Source organism: Vulpes vulpes, chromosome 15 (genome assembly GCF_048418805.1).
Source record: "Vulpes vulpes isolate BD-2025 chromosome 15, VulVul3, whole genome shotgun sequence".
NCBI classification, from domain to species: Eukaryota; Metazoa; Chordata; class Mammalia; order Carnivora; family Canidae; genus Vulpes; species Vulpes vulpes.
Window position 1 is genome coordinate 4,260,545 of NC_132794.1, and position 19,075 is coordinate 4,279,619.

General features: G+C 59.9%; 1 protein-coding gene across 1 annotated transcript in view; it reads right to left on the reverse strand.

Annotated features, from left to right (window-relative positions):
- The window catches only part of MX2 (MX dynamin like GTPase 2), a 34,240-nt gene extending 16,266 nt beyond the window's left edge, over nt 1-17,974 (reverse strand). Inside the window, exons 1-7 of the mRNA XM_072740033.1 lie at nt 17,607-17,974; nt 16,247-16,324; nt 6,547-6,867; nt 5,754-5,946; nt 3,946-4,080; nt 1,683-1,837; nt 1,373-1,511 (exon numbers count right to left, since the gene is read on the reverse strand). Of these exons, the coding sequence (XP_072596134.1) occupies nt 1,373-1,511; nt 1,683-1,837; nt 3,946-4,080; nt 5,754-5,946; nt 6,547-6,795 (871 nt within the window). The 5' untranslated portion in view covers nt 6,796-6,867; nt 16,247-16,324; nt 17,607-17,974. The remainder of the gene's footprint in view (nt 1-1,372; nt 1,512-1,682; nt 1,838-3,945; nt 4,081-5,753; nt 5,947-6,546; nt 6,868-16,246; nt 16,325-17,606) is intronic.
- Between the last annotated feature and the right edge of the window lie 1,101 nt (nt 17,975-19,075).

Sequence of the window (19,075 nt, forward strand, 5' to 3'; positions counted from 1 at the left end):
AAAATTGTGGCAAAGTCCGCGTAACATCAAAGCGACCGTTTGGGCCATTTGAAAGGGAACAGTTCAGTGGCGTCCAGTTACTCATTGTTGTGCAACCCCCCCCCCCCCCCCCGCCAGGATTGGTTTTCTTCTTGCAGAACTGAAACTCCGCATTCATCCACTAACTCCCAGTCGCCACCCTCCTGTAAAGATACTAATATCCGGGTAGCTGACCCTACTAAACCGATGATGTTCCCTACCGTGGCCATCGGTGAGCCATCCCTCCTGACCTAGGATTGAGAGAGGACAAAGAGCGTGGGCCCTACAATGACCGGGGTGACCCAAAGCCTGAGTGTTCTCTCTGGTGCGGTGTGTTGGTGATGCTTGGAGAAGTTGACAGAGAACGGGGCACAAGCGTGGTCTAGCGTAGAGCGAAACATTATTCATGAGGTGTGTGCCCCTCATATTCATTTCCAACCTTACTGGAAAACCAGGCCTTTATTTGGGAAGGCGCGGGAAAGGCAATTATATGCCGAGTATGCATTTAGGGGAATGACCTGCAAATCTGCGGGAGGGTCAGCTCTCTGGGGAGGCGGGATGATCGGTGAAGAAGTGATGCTGAGTGATAATATCACTAATAAAGAAATAGCAGCTATCAGTTGCTGAGAAAACACTACGTGCCCAGACCTGAGTACCATCTTCATGGAGTCCTCCCAACCACCCAGCACATAGGTAGGACTGTTAGTCCCATTTCATGGATGAAGACAGTGAGGCCAGGAGAGGTTAAATACATTACCCAAGGATACGCAGCCAGTAGGTGCTAGATTAAGGATTGGAACCCCAGACAGTGCGCACTCTTAAACCGAGTTCCCTGTAATGCCTTCTAGGGTGACTTTTTTTTTTTTTTTTAAGAAATTTAAGAGAACCTAGCTCCCCGCAAAGAGTTCCGCTTGAATACAAATCCTGCAGACTCCGGCACCCCAACATCAGCCCAGTAGAATGTCCACTGAGGTCCGTAGGAAGGTCTTTTCCACGTCAGGTGGCAACAACCTTACCTGCGGAACGGTGGAGCTGGTGGGCCAGGCCCTTTCTCCTTTCCCGACCGTTGTGGGAAACAGATAAGGCAGTTCTTGCCCCACATCCGGAATGGTTCGTGAATGCAAACGGGGGATGAGAGGAAGGAGGGTGGAGAACCTCCAAATTCTGGCCACGCATCTAACCCTGGCTGTGGGTGGAGATAGCCACCCGCGGTGTGTGAATGCACCCTGAGCCCACGGAGCTCCTGCTGGGAACAGCACTTGCCTCTAATAGTGCTACGTTCTAGGACCTTCTAAATATATAAGAAGGTTCCCCCTCCCTCCCGTCCTCTGGAAGCTTGGTTCTGTCTTCTTACCTATGGTCCTGTCTCCATTGGGGTCCACCTCCTGAGCCATGCTCAGCGCCTCCGTGGTGGCGATGTCCACGTTGCAGGGGACCACCACCAGGTTGATCGTCTCTTGCTTCTGGATGTACTTCTTGATGAGTGCCTTGATCTGATACCAAAAAACAACAACAAAAACCAAAAGACACAAAGGAAGAGTACGTACGTCTCCGGTCAACCAACACCACAAGGGAGGCAGTCCAACGCCCCCGGGGCTCCCCACGAAGACCCAGAAGTCTCCCCATCTTCAGCTTGGCCCATTCCCAAGTTCCAGAAGGCCTACCTGCACTCCGATGTCCTGGGGCTGATTTCCCACAGCCACCCTGGTGATGCCGGGGAGGTCAATGAGGGTCAGATCGGGGACCTCAGGGGAGGTGATCTCAAGACTGATGAGCTCATGGCTGATGCCAACTCCCTGCCCAGCTATGATGTTCTGAGCTGTGGAGGGCGAGAGAGGGGAAACCCAGAGTCCAGGTTAATGACCCGTCGGAGGAATAGCAGTTGTAGGGGTCTCTGGGGCCACTTCGGGGGCTATTGAACACATCAGCCTCCCTCAAAGTCTGGAGGAAAACATACCAATATGTTCACAACGGGATACGGATGGGTTCTAGTCTCTCTCTTTATGCTTTTTAATATTTTCCTGTGAGTGTTAATAATTTCCACAAATTCTTCCCCACTCTTCCCTCCAAAAGGTGAAGCCCTGCATGGGGGCTGGACATAGGGACCTCTGCCTAAAGATAGGGTGGAAATGATGGCGTGTGACCAGCAATAAGTACATCGTGACCGCCGCCTGCTTTCTCTGGCGTGGCTCACCCTGGGGGAAGCTCGCCTGTCCTGAGGACACCAAGCACCCCCGTAGAGGTAATAGGGTTCAAAGACAGAACAAAGTTTTCTTTTTGAGCTGGCCTCGAGCTCTGCTGGTGCAAGAGGACGGTTTCCGCCCTCCCAGAGCGTGGCCAATGGGTGGACAGGGTCCCCGGGTCCGATGTCCAAAGGCACGCACAGTTGTAACGAAAACCCAAGTGTCAGGGCCCCTCAGTGCCATCGACAGGGAGCTTGCAGCACCCCTGCAAGCCGAGGCTCAGCGTGCCAAGAAGTGACACACAGATGGGGATCCTGGGGATCTCCACCCCAGGGCTTCGCAGAGCACATCCCAAGGCCGGAAGGAGGACATGGAGGCAGAGCTGAGCATGTCTCCCCCGCCCCACTCCCCCCATCACACCCCAGCTGCCCTGCTGTGCATGCACCTGGCTTGCCTGTCACTCACAGTGATGTCCCTCGGGCAGGCAGCGGCCACCAGACACACCAAGGGTATCTCGCCCCTTGCCGGGAGCAGCCCCCTGTAGGGACGCTGGAGTCTTCCCACAGGCTGTCAACTTCACAGCTAAGGGACCAGCCAAGATGTCTTGGGCACACACCTCAGAGCCAGCCCCTGCTTCCTGCACATGGGGCCCGAGCGGTCACGGGGTAGCCCCGAGTTCGGAAGGGTCCCCTCCTGGTTTACTAATCTGCTTTCCCGGTCTTGAAATTCTTAGTGATTCTAAACCAAGGGGTCTTGCAAGGTGACTGCGCTGGGCCCCCCAGTCACGCAGGTGGCCGTGCTCTGGGCACGGGTTCTCACACTCCGCGTGCGTGTGGCCCATCTGGGAGCCTGGTTAAAGTCCAGGTCCTGACCTGGCAGGTCTGGGGTGTCTCCCGGAGACTCTGCAGGGCCAACGAGCCCCCAGGCAGTGTTGCTGCTGCAGATCGGGGGCCACACCGAGGGGCCGGGGGCTGGACGGCTTGGGGAAATCAGAACTGAGATGGATGGTCTAGGGGAGGGGAGGTTTCGATGGTGAATATCAGGATATGTGGGACACACATGCCAAGGACATAGGGGTTGCTGGTCACCCACTGGGGGGGAGCATGGAGACATAAGGACAAAGCTCCCCAGTCCCCTGGCCTTGTCCCTGAGGGTGGCCTCTGTCCTCACCACCTCCCTGCCTCTTCCACTTCTTGGAGTGAGCCCCGGATCCCCCATGGAACAGGCAGTGAGGCCTGGAGTATCAGGGCTGCAAGAGCCCTGGGGGTGATCATCTACATTCAGGGGTGAGCACAGGAATTGGGGGCAGGACGTCTCCCCTCTGGAGGAGATCCCTCTGCTGAGCCATCTGAGGCCCTGGACATGGGATTCTCGGAGAGCTGAGCCCGGGGAGTGACGGGAAAGTGTCGCCCTCGCAAGCTGTTTGTTACCAGTCACAGGACCCCCCACCCCACCCCGCATTCCGAAAGGCCTGCTCCCCATTTAATAATGCGCTTTTATGCTCTCCAGAGCAGGGCCTCGGGACAGCGGTGACCAGGACAGCAGGGAGTCCTGCGGGGGGGCACTTCCCACAGGAGGGGGCAGCGTGCGAGGCAGGAGGAGCAGCCCGTGGAAGAGCCTGGAAGGAAAGGCAGTGGGCTCGCTGGTGGGGACCAAGAAGCCCGAGGACCAGGAGGCAGAGAAGAGGCCAGGACGGCGAGGGAGCGGCCCCGGAGCCGCACCTGCAGAAACCCGGGCCTCCTACCTTGGCGGATCTCCTTCTCCACCTGGGAGGGGTCCTGGAGCTGCAGCTCCGTCTTGCGGTAGCTGATCCTCCCCCTCCACGCCTCGTGCGGCTGCCTCTTCAGCTTCAGCACCAGCGGGCACCGGGTCACAATTCCTGAGACAGCGTCCCGAACATTCTAAGTTCCCTTTAATAGGAGGGTTCGCGGGGCCCCCTCCTCTCACCCCCTTCCCCCACCACCCCAAAGGACCTGCCCCAGGGTCCCCGTCTGAAATCTCGGTCCCTCGCCAGGACTGGGTAGCGATGGGGGGCCTGGACTGGACGGGCACAGAGGGTCACAGGTCCGAGGACAGAGGCGTCTGGAGCTGCCCCCGGGGTCTGTTCTCTGTGGCCACCCAGAGCCTGCAGGCCACCACGGCCACGGTCCCTGCCACGATGCTGTGAGCTGAGGCTCTGCATGTCTGAGGCCCCCCAGGACTCTTGGGCTGGAGTCGCACCTCCGGCTTTGGCCGTGGGGCCTGCACCTGTCCAGCTGGCTGCTGTGGGCGGAGGACAGGTGGAAACGTGGGAGCAGTGGGATCTGTACCCCCACCTCGAAGCCCCCTCACCCTGGGGGTCGGAGGGTGCGGGGAGAAGGCAGCAAGAGCCAGGGCAAGAGTCTGGACATCCAAAGGAGGTGGGTCAAGGGTGTTCTCAGGGCGCCATGTGCAGCCCGAGCTCAGAAAGGCTGGAACCGCCCAGAGCTTCTTGGGCGAAGCCCTGGGCACTGCGTGCGTCCTCCATGTGCTGGCCCTTTAAGGGCTGCATCATCTCCTCCTCCAGCCTGGGGACAGGCCCAGAGCCACACGCGTGTCACTGGCCTCCAGTCCCTCCACCAAGCTGCACCTCTGCCCAGGATGCTGACCCCAGGGCAGAGCAGAGGAGCGACTGCTCCAAACCTTCCCTCTCTCATGCATCAGGTGCCTGCAGGGCTGAGCAGGACCTCACAGGACACCCTGACGTCAAGGACCGCGCTGCCAGTGGCCGGGAGAGGGTGCAGGCCGGGGTGCCCGGCGGGCAGCCCTCCGGGGTCCCCACGCCCTCCTCTGTGCCTGGGGGCGGCCCAGGCGAGACGGCATCGGTGGCCCCCAACCCCTGGGTTCGGGTCAGGTCTGGGACCAAGGGAAGGGACCAGGATGGAGCCTCCCCCCAACCCACTTGGAGGGTACCGTCTCCTCCCTGCCTTTTCTCTTTATTTCATTAAATTGTAAATGTACGACAGCCTCTTAACTCCACACACTTAATTTTTTTCTTAAAGGAAAACAGTGGGGACACCTGGGTGGCTCCGCGGTTGAGCATCTGCCCTCAGCTCAGGGCATGATCCTGGAGACGTGGGATGGAGTCCCACATCGGGCTCCCTGCATGGGGCCTGCTTCTCCCTCTGGCTGTGTCTCTGCCCCCCCACCTCTCTCTGTGTCTCTCATGAATAAATATATAAAATCTTAAAAAAAAAAATAATAAGGGAAAACAGTGTGTTGTAGCACACTACGATCCAGGCTAATCACTTTTCCAAACATCTAGAACATTCTTCACATGTCACCCGAGACTCTACAAACTCCACGTGATCCAAGAAACGTCTCCACGCTCGCACGGAGACCACTGGGAAAACGCCTCCACTGACACAGGCCCAGCGAGAGCTACTTGGTGCCAAAGGGGGAGTCTGAAACCCAGGGGCAGCGGGGACCCCCCCCGGCCCCGCCAGCCTGGGCCACGCGCTGGGGACCTCAGCCTGCCCGGGCCTGTCTGCAGCCGCTCGTGCCCCAGGGGTGCTCCGTGGCCCGCGAGCTTACCGCTGCCCCTGGGGAGGGCGACCCCCGACAGCGCCTCCAGCACGGAGCTCTTGCCCGAGCTCTGGTCCCCGATGACGGCGATGGCCGGCAGGGCCAGGTCCTGCTCCACGCCCAGCGCCCGCAGGGAGTCGATGAGGTCGATGCAGGGGCGCACCTTCTGCTCGTACTGGCTGTACAGGCTCTTCTCGGGGCTCTGGAAGAGGCACAGCACAGTGGGCAGCCTGGCCGCGGAGGGGAGCGTCCTCGTCGTCGGGACGTTGTGGCAGGATGGGTACCTGTCCTGACGTCGGGACGCAGACAGGAGGTGGCCGTCCCTCCTTCAGGGAGTACCCCCTCCCGCTCCTCTTCCTGCAGGGGCTTTGCTCCTGCTGATGCAGGGATGGCCGGGCTGGAGGTGCCCCGCTGAGCAGGGCCCTACCCAGGGCGGGAGCTCCTGGCCAGAGGGAGGACCAGCAGCAGACCCTGGGCAGCCGCGTGGGGGCGGGCTGGGGGGGCATGGGTTAGCAATGGGGGCCCCACATGGCCTCGTATAGCCCTGTGACCACAGACACTGCAGGAGAAGCTCCCCCTGCAGGGAGGGAGACCCCAGCGTCTGGAACAGAAGCCCCAGGCTTGTTGCCCCAGAGTCTGGGTATGTCCCTGGTGCTCGTTGGAGGTGCCTGGGAGACGGCAGGGCACCAGCTTTTCTGGTGGGATTGGACCAGACTCGGCGGGTTTACGGTCGTGGCTGGGGTTCTCACCTCCAGCCAGCGGCTGGAACGCACCCTTCCTGAAGCCCCTCTGCATGACCTACCTTTGCCGTCTGTTGGTGCCTGCTTCCTCCTGGTTGCTGGGGGTTCAGTGTCAGCAAATTGAACTCCTTGGTGAGATAAACCGGATCCTGCACTCCCACCTGACAGTTTGGGGGATACATCATTTGTCTCGCTGCCGCACCAGATGGCAGCGGCTGCTGCTGGACAAAATTCATTTCTTTTTCTGGTTGCTGTCGGGGAATAACCACATTGTGCCTCCGATATGGCCAAGGACTGTGGGCCTTAGACATGAGTGGTCACGTAGTCCGAGCCGGCGGGAGCGCTCCCCGTTGCTCAGCACCTCCAAGTCTTCTCGGCGAGCTCTGCAAAGACACGGGGTGCAGAGTGGCTCAATGTCCCCAAGCAGTCCCCTCCCAGGCTGGACCTTTGCCGGCCCCTGCCTGGCCCAGCCCCATACAACCCACCCCTGCATGGAGACACAGGCCAGATTGGGTGGGGGGACAGGCCTCTGAGGCCTCTGGGGCTGGGGCAGTGGGGGGTGGGGCGGGAGGAAAGGGGCAGGGGACACCTGCTGTGTATCGGTTTGTTATACTTTCAAACCACTTGTTTGTGAGTTATGTGATGTTGTTTAGATCTGGGGGGTGAATCTGCTTTCATGGAGGAAGCGGTGTCACCACGGACACCTGTTGTCCCTAAACAGTGGCTGCTGATGGGCACCACTGGGGACTTAATGATAAGAACAGAGAAGAGCGGGGCACCCGGGTGGCTCAGAGGTTTAGCGCCGCCTTCAGCCCAAGTCATGATCCTGGGGTCCTGGGATCGAGTCCCACATCGGGCTCCCTGCATGGAGCCTGCTTCTCCCTCTGCCTGTGCCTCTGCCCCTCTCTGGGTCTCTCATGAATAAGTAAATAAAATCTTTAAAAATAATAAAGAGGTGGTTAAGGCAAAACGAGGTCCTAGGGGGTGATGGCCCTGATCCCGTCTGACTGGTGTCGTTGGAGGGAGGGATTAGGACACGGACGCGCACAGCGGGACCAGAGGGACGGCCGTGTGGAAAGGTGGCCGTCTCCACGCCGAGGAGACAAGCCTCCGGGGCACCTCCACACCTTGAGCTTGGACTGCCGTCCTCCAAGACCTTGAGAAAATAAAACTGTTGTTTAAACCACCCGGACGGCGGCACTTCGTTTATGGCGGCCTGAGCAGAGTGACAGGAGGACCTGGTATGTGTCGTGTGCTTTCAGCCACGGGGATGCAGATAAGGTGTCCGCCTCTGGCCCCTACATTCGGGCAGGGAGACGCCCCCGCCCCCCCAGACAAACAAGCCTTCCAACCAAGAACGCTTCAACAGTACAACTCCCGGTGATGATGGCGTGTGTGGAAGAAAGGCAGGCCCGAGACTAGAAATAATTGTTCCTGACCGACTGCCGGCCGGGCAGCGGGGGGCGGGCGGGGGCGGGGGGAGGCTCTCTTTGAAGATGTGCCTGGAACAGGAAATAGGCTGAGCAGAGGAGCGAACCTTGGAGGGGGCTGGCTGGGAGGCAGAGGAAATGCAGGTGCAAAGGTCCTGTGGTCAGGATAAGCTCAGGGAATAGGAAAGGGTTGGCGTGACTCTGGGCATTGGGAGGGTCATCACCAGAAGGTGTGGCGGAGGGCCAGGTGACACTGTGAGCTGTTGAGGGACATGATGACTACTCACATAGCGGAGCCTAGGTAAGGAGGGCAGGTGGCGTGGATAAGGGGCAAGGGCACGGCGAGGCACAGCGATCACACAAAGCCAGTGTCCCAGGTTTGGGGCCGACTGCCACCAGGCCCGGGGACCCAGAACTCTCTCCGTCCTGGAGTTCTTCCCTGCACCCTACGTGCTGACCCGCTGAATTCTCACCACCGCCCTGTGCTCCCCGGGATCTCGCATTCACAGGTGAGGTCACGGAAGGGCGGGGTGGCCGGCCACTAAGCCGTGGGGGCTGACACCCGCCCCCAGGTGGGGAGGGCGAGTGAGTGAGTGTGTGTGTGTGTGTGTGTGTGTGTGTGTGTGTCTGTGTGACACAGAAGTGGTCACCTACCACCTGCAGAGCGGCCCTCGGGCACCTGCCTCGGTCCGCCCCGCCCTGCAGCTGCGCTGGGGGCTTCCCTGAAGCCGCAGTGGGCCACCTGCCTGCACCTGCCCTCACCTGCCCGGCTCCCCAGCATGCACGACCCTGCGGGGGAGCCGAGTAAACCCTCTGAGGCCAGCTCTGACCCTTGGGGGCTGTGACCACTTCTGTCCCACCCCACAGCCGGGCATGTTCCTACCCGGGTCCTGGAGGCCCACTCCCGAAGGGGCCCATCGCCCTCCTGGGGTCGGCTGCACTTGCCCAGACCCTGCTCCCCACACCCCTGCGCACGGGCTCCTGCCTTAGGCTCTGCTTCTGGGGGCGGGAGACGGAGCAAAAGCAAGGAGACTCCGTGGTTCGCACACCAAGTGGCGGCACCGTCTCTCGAAGATGAACTTCACGATCTGATTTCAGGAAATCGGATCCTCGGAAACCAGGGTTGGTTTTGACACCCGTCGGCGCTGGACGGGGGCCTGGGGGCCAGAGTCGCCGTGGGGGCGGCCCTGCGCAGTCTTCACCGTGACACCGTGGCGGTGCCAGCGGGCCGAGAGCGGTGGAGTGCTACGGGCTCGCCAGGCCCCGCCGGCCCAGGAGGACAGGCCCAGTGCGGGCTCATGGGACTGGGGCGTCTCGGGGCCGCTCCCACCCCAGCTGCGTGGGAGCCCCTGGGAGGAGGCCTGCCCATTTCTGTCTTGTTTTATGTTCTTTAAAAAAAATTTTTTTTAAGCTTTAGGAGTTCAACAAAGGAGCCACTGGAAGCTCCATGCCAGGCTTTGTCTCTCTGTCTTCGAAGCTCCCCGTTTCTCATGGAGGGGTGCTCGGAGAGCCGGGTCCAGGGGCAGCTCGTCTGTGGGGGGAGGGGGCCCTGGCCTTCCTGGCATTGCTGGGACTGGACCTGACACTTGGGTTCGGGCTCGAGGGAGGCAGGGAAGGCGCTGTTGGGAGGAGCCAGCCCCGCGGGAGGAAGCCCCGGGAGGCCTTCGGGTAGAAGACGTCCTCTACCTTCATCTGTGCACCTGCAAAGTCACTTGCTCTCTACTTGATTGTCACCTGTCACCTCGTGACGGCAGGGATTGTCTTCTGCACGCCGAGCCCCCTGCTCCAAGGCACGCGGCAGGCGGCAGGTGCTCCTGGACTCGGGCCGCATGAACAAACGAGGGAAGGGACCGCTACCTTCCCTGCAGTGACTGGAAAGGCCACTGTCCTAGGGCAGGATTCGCTGGCACCAGCACCCTGGACGGGCCCTGCTCCTGGGGACCCCAGCAGCGCCCGCTGGGCCATCCCTCTCTGCCAGTCCCACTTGCGGCGCACTCACGAGGGCTCAGGTAGGTGTGCGAACTCCCAGGGCCGTCCACACCTGTGCCAGCTGGTGCCCTGAGCCAGAGCTCGGTCGTGCCCTCTGCTTACAGGCAATGACAGGCTCCCCTGGAGGAGACACTTCGTCTATACCGCCAGCACCCTGGTTTCCTGCGCGTGTTCTACCCCGCGCTGTTCGCATCCTGTGCCAGCACCTCCGGTCCCCCCTGTGGGTGAATGTTGAGCACCAGATGGAGCAGAAACTCAGGAGCTGAGGATGCCCAGGTGCCCCCCCGCAGCCGGCCCGTCCCGGTGGTGGGTGTCCTGCGTGGACGGCCCCTTCTAAACACACTGTCGTGCACCTGTCGGGAGAGCCACATCGCCTGGCGCTGGCTTTCCAGAAAGAGGCTCTCAGAGCGTCCTTCCCTGTGACTGGGGACCAACATGATTTCCTGGGTATCTACGGGGAGTTTGCTTCTTCCAGGTTCCCTTCATCTCTCTGAGTTTGAGCCTTTGATGTTTTCAGCATCCGATGCTTTTCCACTCGACCATGTCCCCGCCTTATCCTGCTGCCCCGCAGAATCCTGGTTTCACCTGACGGCCGCTTCCGCCTGCCCCTCAGCAGGTTCAGAGACCCTGCGACCCTGGGCCCACTGACACCAGCTCTTTTCGGGTTCCCCGGGTCCGGTTCCGACGTGGGGGCTCCCCCTGCAAGCCCAGGCAGTTCTCAGACACCAGCAGGGCTCAGCTCCGACCCTGTCTGCCTGGAGACGGCATCGGACCCCACGTGCAGGGCCCAGTCCCCCGAGCCTGCCCCGCACCCCCCTCCCGACGGCAGCCGCACGCCCCCGGCTCCCACATGAGCCTCTGCCCCACGCCACAGATTGGAGCTCCTCGGCCTCCTGCTTCCACGTTGCTGGAGCGGCTCACAGAACCCTGGGCAGCGCTTAGTAACCAGCCTGCTAAAGGATGTGATCGATGATGTATATGAACGAACAGCCGGATGGAGAGACGTGAAGGGGGTGGGGGTCCCAGGAAAGGACGGGGAGCTCCCCTGCCCCCCTGCCCTCCCCTGCACCCACCCCCCGCCCCTACAAGCTCACCGACCTAGAAGCTCCCTACCCAGTCCTTCTGGGTTTCATGGAGCCTTCATTACACAGGCAGGACTGACTGAGTCATGGGCCACTGGGTGACCCAGCCTCCAGCCCCTCTCCCACCCTGGAGGTTGGGGTGAAGGCGGGACCGGAAGCTCCAATCCTGCATCCACGTGGCCAGCCCTCCGGGCACCAGCCAGGGGCCAGAGGTCACCTTCATCAATATAACAGAAGATACCTCTAGGACTCTCAACACTTAGGAAATTCTAATGGTCTTTGGAGCTGTGAGCCAAGACCTGTGGACGGAGACCAGATATATATGAGAAATATATTTTGGTCATCTGGATGGTCAAATAGTGTTTCTTACAAATCACAATATTGTACCATGTAAAACGTCTCCACTTTTTTTTTTTTTTTTTTTAGGTAAAACCGACCTCAAGGACAAATCCATCGGTTTACATAAGGAAATCATTTAAGTTCTATTAACCTCCGTGATATAAATACACAGTAAACGACTTTGCAGAGGGTCAAGCTGGATGTGTTGGCTCTCCGGGTGAATCGAGTGCTCCCCTTCATCCAAGAGTGAAGGATGCGATACATCTGGGCACCCCCCTTAGCAGCAAGGAGGCTCACAAGCAAATCATGGGCGGTCTAGGGTCGTGGGCATTGCCGTGCTCCTTGGCTCTGGTCCCTAGTGTCTCATCAGGTCTTATCCTCGCTTTACGATTTTGCAAGAAGTGAGAATTTAGGGGTCCCCAGGAAAAGGAAGTTGAGCTACAACTTTCTTGACTTCAGAAAGGTCATGTTAGGCCCCGGCCACCCCGGGATCTAGGCCTGACCAGCACTACTTCCCCAAAGCATGTTTCTTCCGGAAGGTCCTGGGATATGTCGAAATTGCACAAGAATAGACCCCAGTAGTTTAGGATTTTAAGGCAAGAAAAGAACGAAAGAAGCAGCAGCCACTACGAAGCCAGGAGAGAGCCTCGTGGGATCAGAGACAGTCAATCCGTCCCGGCGTCGGCTCAAAACAAAGATTGGCCAACACGCTCCTGAGCTGTCACTGCAGGATCCGAACCCCCTGAGCGCTCAGGTGCCAGACCAACTGGGGCGCAGAACTGACGGCGTCGCCTCTGGCCGGCCCCGTGGCTTCCGTCGCCCAGCACCCCGACTCTGGCGCTTAACATGGCTTTTGCCCCTGGGGCGCCTGGGTGGCTCAGTCAGCTAAGCACCGGCTCTTGATCTCAGGGTCTTGAGTTTGAGCCCTGCGTTGGGCTCCACGCTGGGTTGTGGAGCCAAAAAAAAGAGAAAAAAAAAAAAAGATGGCTTTTGCCCCAATTGCACGCTGCGCTCCCCACTGCACGAGCCCCTCGTGAACATGCAAGCGCCCCAGCTTAAACCTTGCCCAGTTGTGTTGTTTGAGGAGGCGCTGCTTGGGGAAATAGCTCCCGTGTTCCCCTTTACTTCCTCCAAGGACACCCCTCCTTGTCCTATTCTTTGGCTTGGTTGGTTGTGCCCTTTGGCTCCCGGAGGCCAACAAGGGGCGAACCCATTTTCGGTAACAGTTTTATGAGCAATTTACAGCAGGGCAGGCGAGCGATGGTCTTTAGGAATCTGCGTTCTCTCCCTTTCCTGGTGGGAGCTGGCGGGCGCGGGAGGAGAGGTCTCAGCTGAAGACACGGGTGTGCAGAGAGAGGCCCGGGCAGTGCAGAAACACCGCTCCCGGGATTCGTGTGTGCGGTGGGATGGAGGCAGCACGATCCCATCAAGCGAGCAGCACGGAGTTGTCTCTGGTGAGATGGACAAGATAAAGGGGGGCACGCACGGCACAGCGTGCCAGGGAGGAGGCGCACGGGCAGGAGAAAGATGGCCCGTCTGACACGGGGATCACAGAGGCCGCCCTCAGAGAGCGGATTTCCTTCCCTCCTTCCCTCTCGTCGGGTGGGAAAGCACCCAAGGGGGACCCTGCGTGCCCCCACTCCCAACCAGACCCTGCAGGGGGAACGGGCTGGAATCTGCTTACAGGGGTTGAGCCAGCAGCCAGACGAAGAAGGGGTCCTCAGGGTAGGTAAAGGGTGGGACGCTAGGAGGACCCAGGCCGAGGATAGGAGGAGGCCGACCGGAGGGCAGGGCTCCCTGGCCCCTGAGGACGTGCAGTCTGGCCCGAGGGACAGCAGTTGGGGGACAAGGGAATTGCTTTACATCATCCCTGAGACTCTGCCTGCATCCTTGGTCACTACAGGGCCTTGTCTTTGTATGGTCTCATCCTTTCCTGCAGGAGACAGAGCAGGGGTGCGGCTGGACCCCAGGATGTGTCACAAAACCCAGGCTGTCTGTCCACCCAGGCCACAGACAGCACAAGCTCAGGAGGCTCGCCTGAGCTCAGTCTCCCCCCTCACCCTCAATCTGGACTCTCCTGGTGTCTCTGTCCACCATCCACCCAGTCCTGATGCAGCTGGGACAGGGGGACCCGAGGGAGTAACCTGCCGCTGGGTCCGCGGAGACAGTGTCCCCTCTGCCGAAGGCACCCCCAAGTCGTGACAAGGTGACCTATGTCACAGGTAAGCCCCCCGGATGACATGCAGGTGAAGAGAAGGAATGACCCAGGATCCTAAGGCGATGGTTCCCAAACTGTGCGCCCGGGCACCCTGGGGAACCTGAGCAAACATGCAGGGGCTTTGTGGGGTATTTAAAGTTTCTCTTTCTGAAATAAATTAATTAAATTAATCTTTAAAAAAAAAAGAAGAAGGAAAAGAAAACGCATCGCTGAGGGCTACCATCAAGGAGGGTAGACTTTGGATCTGGATCTTGAAGATGGCCCCCACGCCCCCAGGGCTTGTTCCTCCTGCTTTTCACGTGCTTGGAACTTCCCCGGAGCCCTGCCAATCCCCAGAGGTGGCTCTGCAGGTGGGAGGGCCTGAACCTCAGCGTCAGCGCCCCTACCCCGCCCTGGGGGCCTCGCCTCCGGGACCTGCCCGGGGCCTGGTTCTGCAGAGGAGTTGCAACCAGTTTGCAACTTGTCCTCCCTTGACCTGGCGTCCTGCTGCTGGGTCTTCAAGGTTATTGGCCTAGAAGTGCAAAGATTGGGCCTGAACCCTAGGACCACTCAGGCCAGGGGCGGACAGTCTGCTTCCTTCCACACTAATTAAGAAATGTGTTTCTCCTGAAAGCACAACACAGTGTCAAAAATCTGGTTCACTGAGATTTTGTCAGTTTCCAGGAAAGAGAAAGGAAGGTGTGACCACTCCCAGATGGGAGTCTAGACCTCCCCTCAGTCCCTGGCTGAAGCCCAGGGACTCTGAGCCGCGGGGAGGAGTCGGTGGTCGAACTGAACTGTCCTGTAGAACCTGCAGGAATTGCTCCCGTGTCGCAGGTGACCCTGCGGCCAGGATTCAGGTCCTGTGCAACCTGAGAGCCATCACAGTGCCCTGAGGTATGTTCCCCAAATAATGCCACGTTTGCGGGCGGGGACCTGATGCTGGAAGAGGCGAGGAAGGACTCTCCTCCACAGTCTGGGAAGGCCCCAGCCCTGCCGACACCCTGGGTCTCCGACTTCCAGCCTCCAGGGCTTGGAGCCGAGAAGCCTCTGCGGTCTAAGGCGCCGAGAGTGCGGGACACTTGATTTCGGGGGCCCTGAGACACTAACACTCCGTGGTTTATAGCTATTCTGTTCCCTGCAAACGCCACCCCTTGCTGGGCAGACCTGGCATCAGCAACTGTAAGTGACCCTTCGAAGACACCATCCTGCACTGCGAGCCACGACGGGGGGTGGGGTGGGGGGGTGGGGTGGGGGGGGGGTGGCGAATGCCAGAAGCCAGGTGCCCCGTCCTTTCAGGTGAGCCCGTTTTCCAGCATGCCGCTAAGGTGGCCCGGTGCCACCCATGCCACAAGCAAGAAGGCACCTGAGGCCCCGAGACTAGTCCCAACGTGTATTTTCTTCCACAACACTGGGCAATTAAATCAATTCTCTCGCATGTACCCCCAAACTAGCACCCGACGCCACAGGCTGCATGCTCAGGCCTGGCAGCCGGCTCCTGCACACACCGCACCCCCATCCGGCCCACTGCAGACGCCACGCGCAAGCCCACGGTGTCACCTGTGCCCTGACCCACTGGCTACGCATCAGAGGTTCCAACCACCCCCACCTTGGGATGGAATAATTAGCCAGGGCGGCTCACAGAACTCAGAGAAACAGGTCACTTACGAGGTTACTGGGTTAGCAGTAAGGGACAGAGTCAACAGGTGGAGAGGGAAGGGATGCCCAGGGCGAGGTCTGGGGGCAGGGGTGGAGCTTCCGTGCCGCCGGGCCCACCCTCCCCACAGCTCCAAGGGGGTGGGGCTCAAAGTTCTAACCCTAATGCTGGGCCAGCCCTCTCCTGAGATGCTTTCCAAAGTCACCTCATTAACATCACAGAAGACAATGCGTGCTCCCCTCCCCGCCCCCTTAGGAAATCCCAAGCATTTCCGGAGCTCTGTGCCGGGAACTGGATGAAAATCACATTTGGGTCTGCCTTTGGCCCAGGGCGTGACGCCGGAGTCCCGGGATCCAGTCCCACATCGGGTTCCCCTGCATGGAGCCTGCTTCTCCCTCTGCCTGTGTCTCTGCCTCTCTCTCTGGCTGGGTCTCTCATGAATAAATAAATAAAATATTTTTCAAAAATCACATTTTACATGTCATATATTTTTCTCTGATATTTGCACAGACTGCAAAATGATCCCTGCAGTAAATCTGGTTTAACATCCGTTTCCGGACATACAGTTTTCTCCTGATAAGGACTTTCAATACCTACTTCCCAAGCAGCTTTCAAACATGCAACACAGCATTGTTAACTACGTTGTCACTGACTACGGGGATGTGATATATAGCAGGTGACCAGAGTTAACGAGTTATCATAATTGACAACGTCACGGGGGCGCAAAGCTCCCAGCCCACCCCCGGATGTGTGTGTGCACCGCGCGTGCCCAGCCAAGCGTGCCCAGAAGCTGCCCCTTTGTGGCCACAGGGCTTTTGGTCAGATTCAGGGTGGGGGCCTGCCCGGTGCTGCGAGGCCAGCCACCCCCTCTCTGGAAGGCACTTGGGGCCCAGCGCCAGCACAGGCTTTCCCAAATCTCACATGGGGCAGCTTCAGAAACGTGCCCGTTAGCCTCCTGCCCTGTGGCACAAGCCACGTTTCCTGGAAAGCCCTCTGAGGAGGTGCCCCTGCTGTGGGAAGACGTCGCGAAGCAGCCCACCCCGCGTGCCCGGGGGGACCCGCTCTTACCTCTGCAACCGATGCGAGCAGAGTCATCCTGCCCTCCTTGGCTTCCTGCTTATATATGCTGAGTGGATCACTCCTGAGCTGCAGGGAGAGAAATGAAACCAAACATCCCGGCCACAGAAATGAAACCGAAGCAGCAGCACACACCCCTCCAAGACTCACGCTGTGGTCCTCAGCCTCCAGCGGCATTTGGGGGGTCCTGGGGGGCCAGGGCGCACTGGGGGGGAGGGTGCTGCTCCGAGCCCTGGGGCCTGCGGCCCGGGAATCTGCATCGCCGAGGAGTCCTCAGCGGGAGGCTGGTGTCAGGCCACACTCGGAGACCCAGCGCCTTAGAGCAGCGCGGTCCTGAGGACGTCGGGGAGCGTCGGGGTGCTCTACCCGTTGCTGTGCAATACGGAGGGGCATCTAGAAGGAGGCTAGGGAGCCTGAGGGCCTGCCATCTTACTCGGCTCCATCCTAACTGACTTAGCCCCTCACATGTGCCTCCCATCCCGGGGTGTCCGCAGGTCTTGATCTGAATGTCCTGGGACAGCCCGGGGCAGCGCGCCGGTGCCACACGGGGCTAACGTTAAGCGCTGCAAGCCCGGAGGAGGGACGTCCACAGCTTCCCGCAACGCCCCATTCTTTGGGTGCACACCCTCGCTCTGGTGTGGGGTCCCTGCCCGGGGAGAGCCCTCCGCTGGGACCACGAGAGGGCAGGGGCCACGCTGAAGGCAGCTCCCAGCTGGGGGCCCAGGCCGGGCCCAGCTGACCCGCTGGTCCTAGGTCAGGTCACCTGCAAAAGTGCAGGCGCATGCCCAAGGGGTCCCGGAGGTCCCCCGCTCTGTGAGTGGAAGTGAGCCAGGCCTGCCCAGCCCCAGAGCGCAAGGGTGGGGAGCCCCGGGAGCCCTCAGGAGGCCAGGGCTGCGCAGGAAGGCAGAAGCAGGCCTCCATCTGACGCTCCCCCAAATCGAAACTAACACTAGATAAAAATCATAAAAAAACAAAACCAAAGCAAACCAAACCAAACACTTCTTTGTTCCTTCATTTTACTTCCTGCCCTTGTGAGCAAGTTTTCCTTTAAAGAAGGCATTTAAAGGCTGAATGTTTGTTAGAACCCTGGCCTTGGGAGGTCTCGGGTGATGGTCTTCAAGATCTATGTGCTGGGGGGTCGGAAGCTGAGTGGTGTCACCCCGGAGCCCCCCGCGGGGAGCGGGGCAGCCGCCTGCATGCAGGCGAGGCTCTTCTGTTTCACCACTGGCGTCATATGCATCTGCAGCTCCAGGCCCCAGGGCAGCCGGGCAGGGTGGCTCTATCCTGGGGGGCAGGGGGAGCTGCAAGAGCACCTGGGGACCTCCGTCTGCCCCTCCTGCCTGCTCCTCACCTGGTGGCCTCTCCAGGAAGGAGAAGGGACACCTAGACACTCAAACTGCAGGGACAGGGTCCGTGCAGCCGGGGAACGACACCGTGAGGTCCTTGCAGCTGGTGGATGGTGCCGTGGGGTCCTTGCAGCTGGTGGATGAAACCATGGGGTCCTTGCAGCCAGAGGATGGTGCTGTGGAGTCCTTGCAGCCAGTGGATGGTGCCGTGGGGCCCTTGTAGCTGGAGGATGGCACCGTGGGGTCCTTGCAGCTGGATGACAGTGCCGTGAGGTCCTTGCAGCCGGTGGACGGTGCTGTGGGGTCCTTGCTGCTGGATGACGGTGCCATGGGGTCCTTGCAGCTGGATGACGGTGCCGTGAGGTCCTTGCAGCTGGTGGACGGTGCCGTGGGGTCCTTGCTGCTGGAGGATGGTGCCGTGGGGTCCTTGCAGCTGGTGGATGGCACCATGGGCAGGGGCTTGAGACCCTGGTCCCCTGCACGCAAGGGGCAGCTACTTCCGGACTCCCTTGCAACTGTCCTTGCACCTGCCATAGGGAGGGGCAGGGTCTGCACCCCTCCCTGCAGAGCTCACCTCTGCTGTGCCCTGGGGAGGGGGGCTTAGGCTCACCCCAATGGGGGCTGGGCCAGTAGGACGCTCAGGGCTTGTTGCCCGTTTCTGTGTCATTGGCAGATTTTTTTTTTAACTAGACTATTTTTTTACAGCAGTTGTAGGTGCAAAGCAAAATTGAGCAGAAGTTACAGAGCTTTCCCATTCCCACCGTCCCCCAACACATGCACAGCTTCCCCCACCATGGACATCCCCACCGGAGTAGTACCTTTGTCACAGTCGACACACCTGCGCCGACACGTCATCACTCAGGGTCCATGGTTAACATCGAGTTCGCTCCCCGGGATGGGCGTTCTGAGGGTCTGGGCAAGTGCACGATGACACGCATCCACCTTCTGGTAGGTCCAGGTCCTCTGAGCTCCAACTGACCCCCCCAGCCCCTTGGCCCCTGCTGCCTCCTCACTGACCACACTCACACTCCCCAGCTGCCTGGTCCAGAACCCAGAACCCAAAAGCAGGGGCCAAAGGAGCTTCCCAGTAAGGGCAGGACACAGCGAGGTGCCCGGTGGGGGCACCGGGCCCTTTGGGGAGGGAACAGTCCCCAGCTCAGGGCCGAGGACAGTGTCAGCACAGCCGCCCTGCTGCTGGACTGCTCTCGGGCTGTGAACTCCCCCGTGAATGGCTTTCAGGAACATTCCACAAGACCTGCAGAAAGAACACGCTGTGGCCGGGCTGTAACCCGCAGCGGTGACCCGGGCCTGACCCCTCCAATGTGCTGTTGCGGAAGCCAGTCCACTGAAGGCCGTACTACCTAATGGAATAAAATGAAAGTTTAGGGGGATCCCTGGGTGGCGCAGCGGTTTGGCGCCTGCCTTTGGCCCAGGGCACGATCCTGGAGACCCGGGATCGAGTCCCACGTCGGGC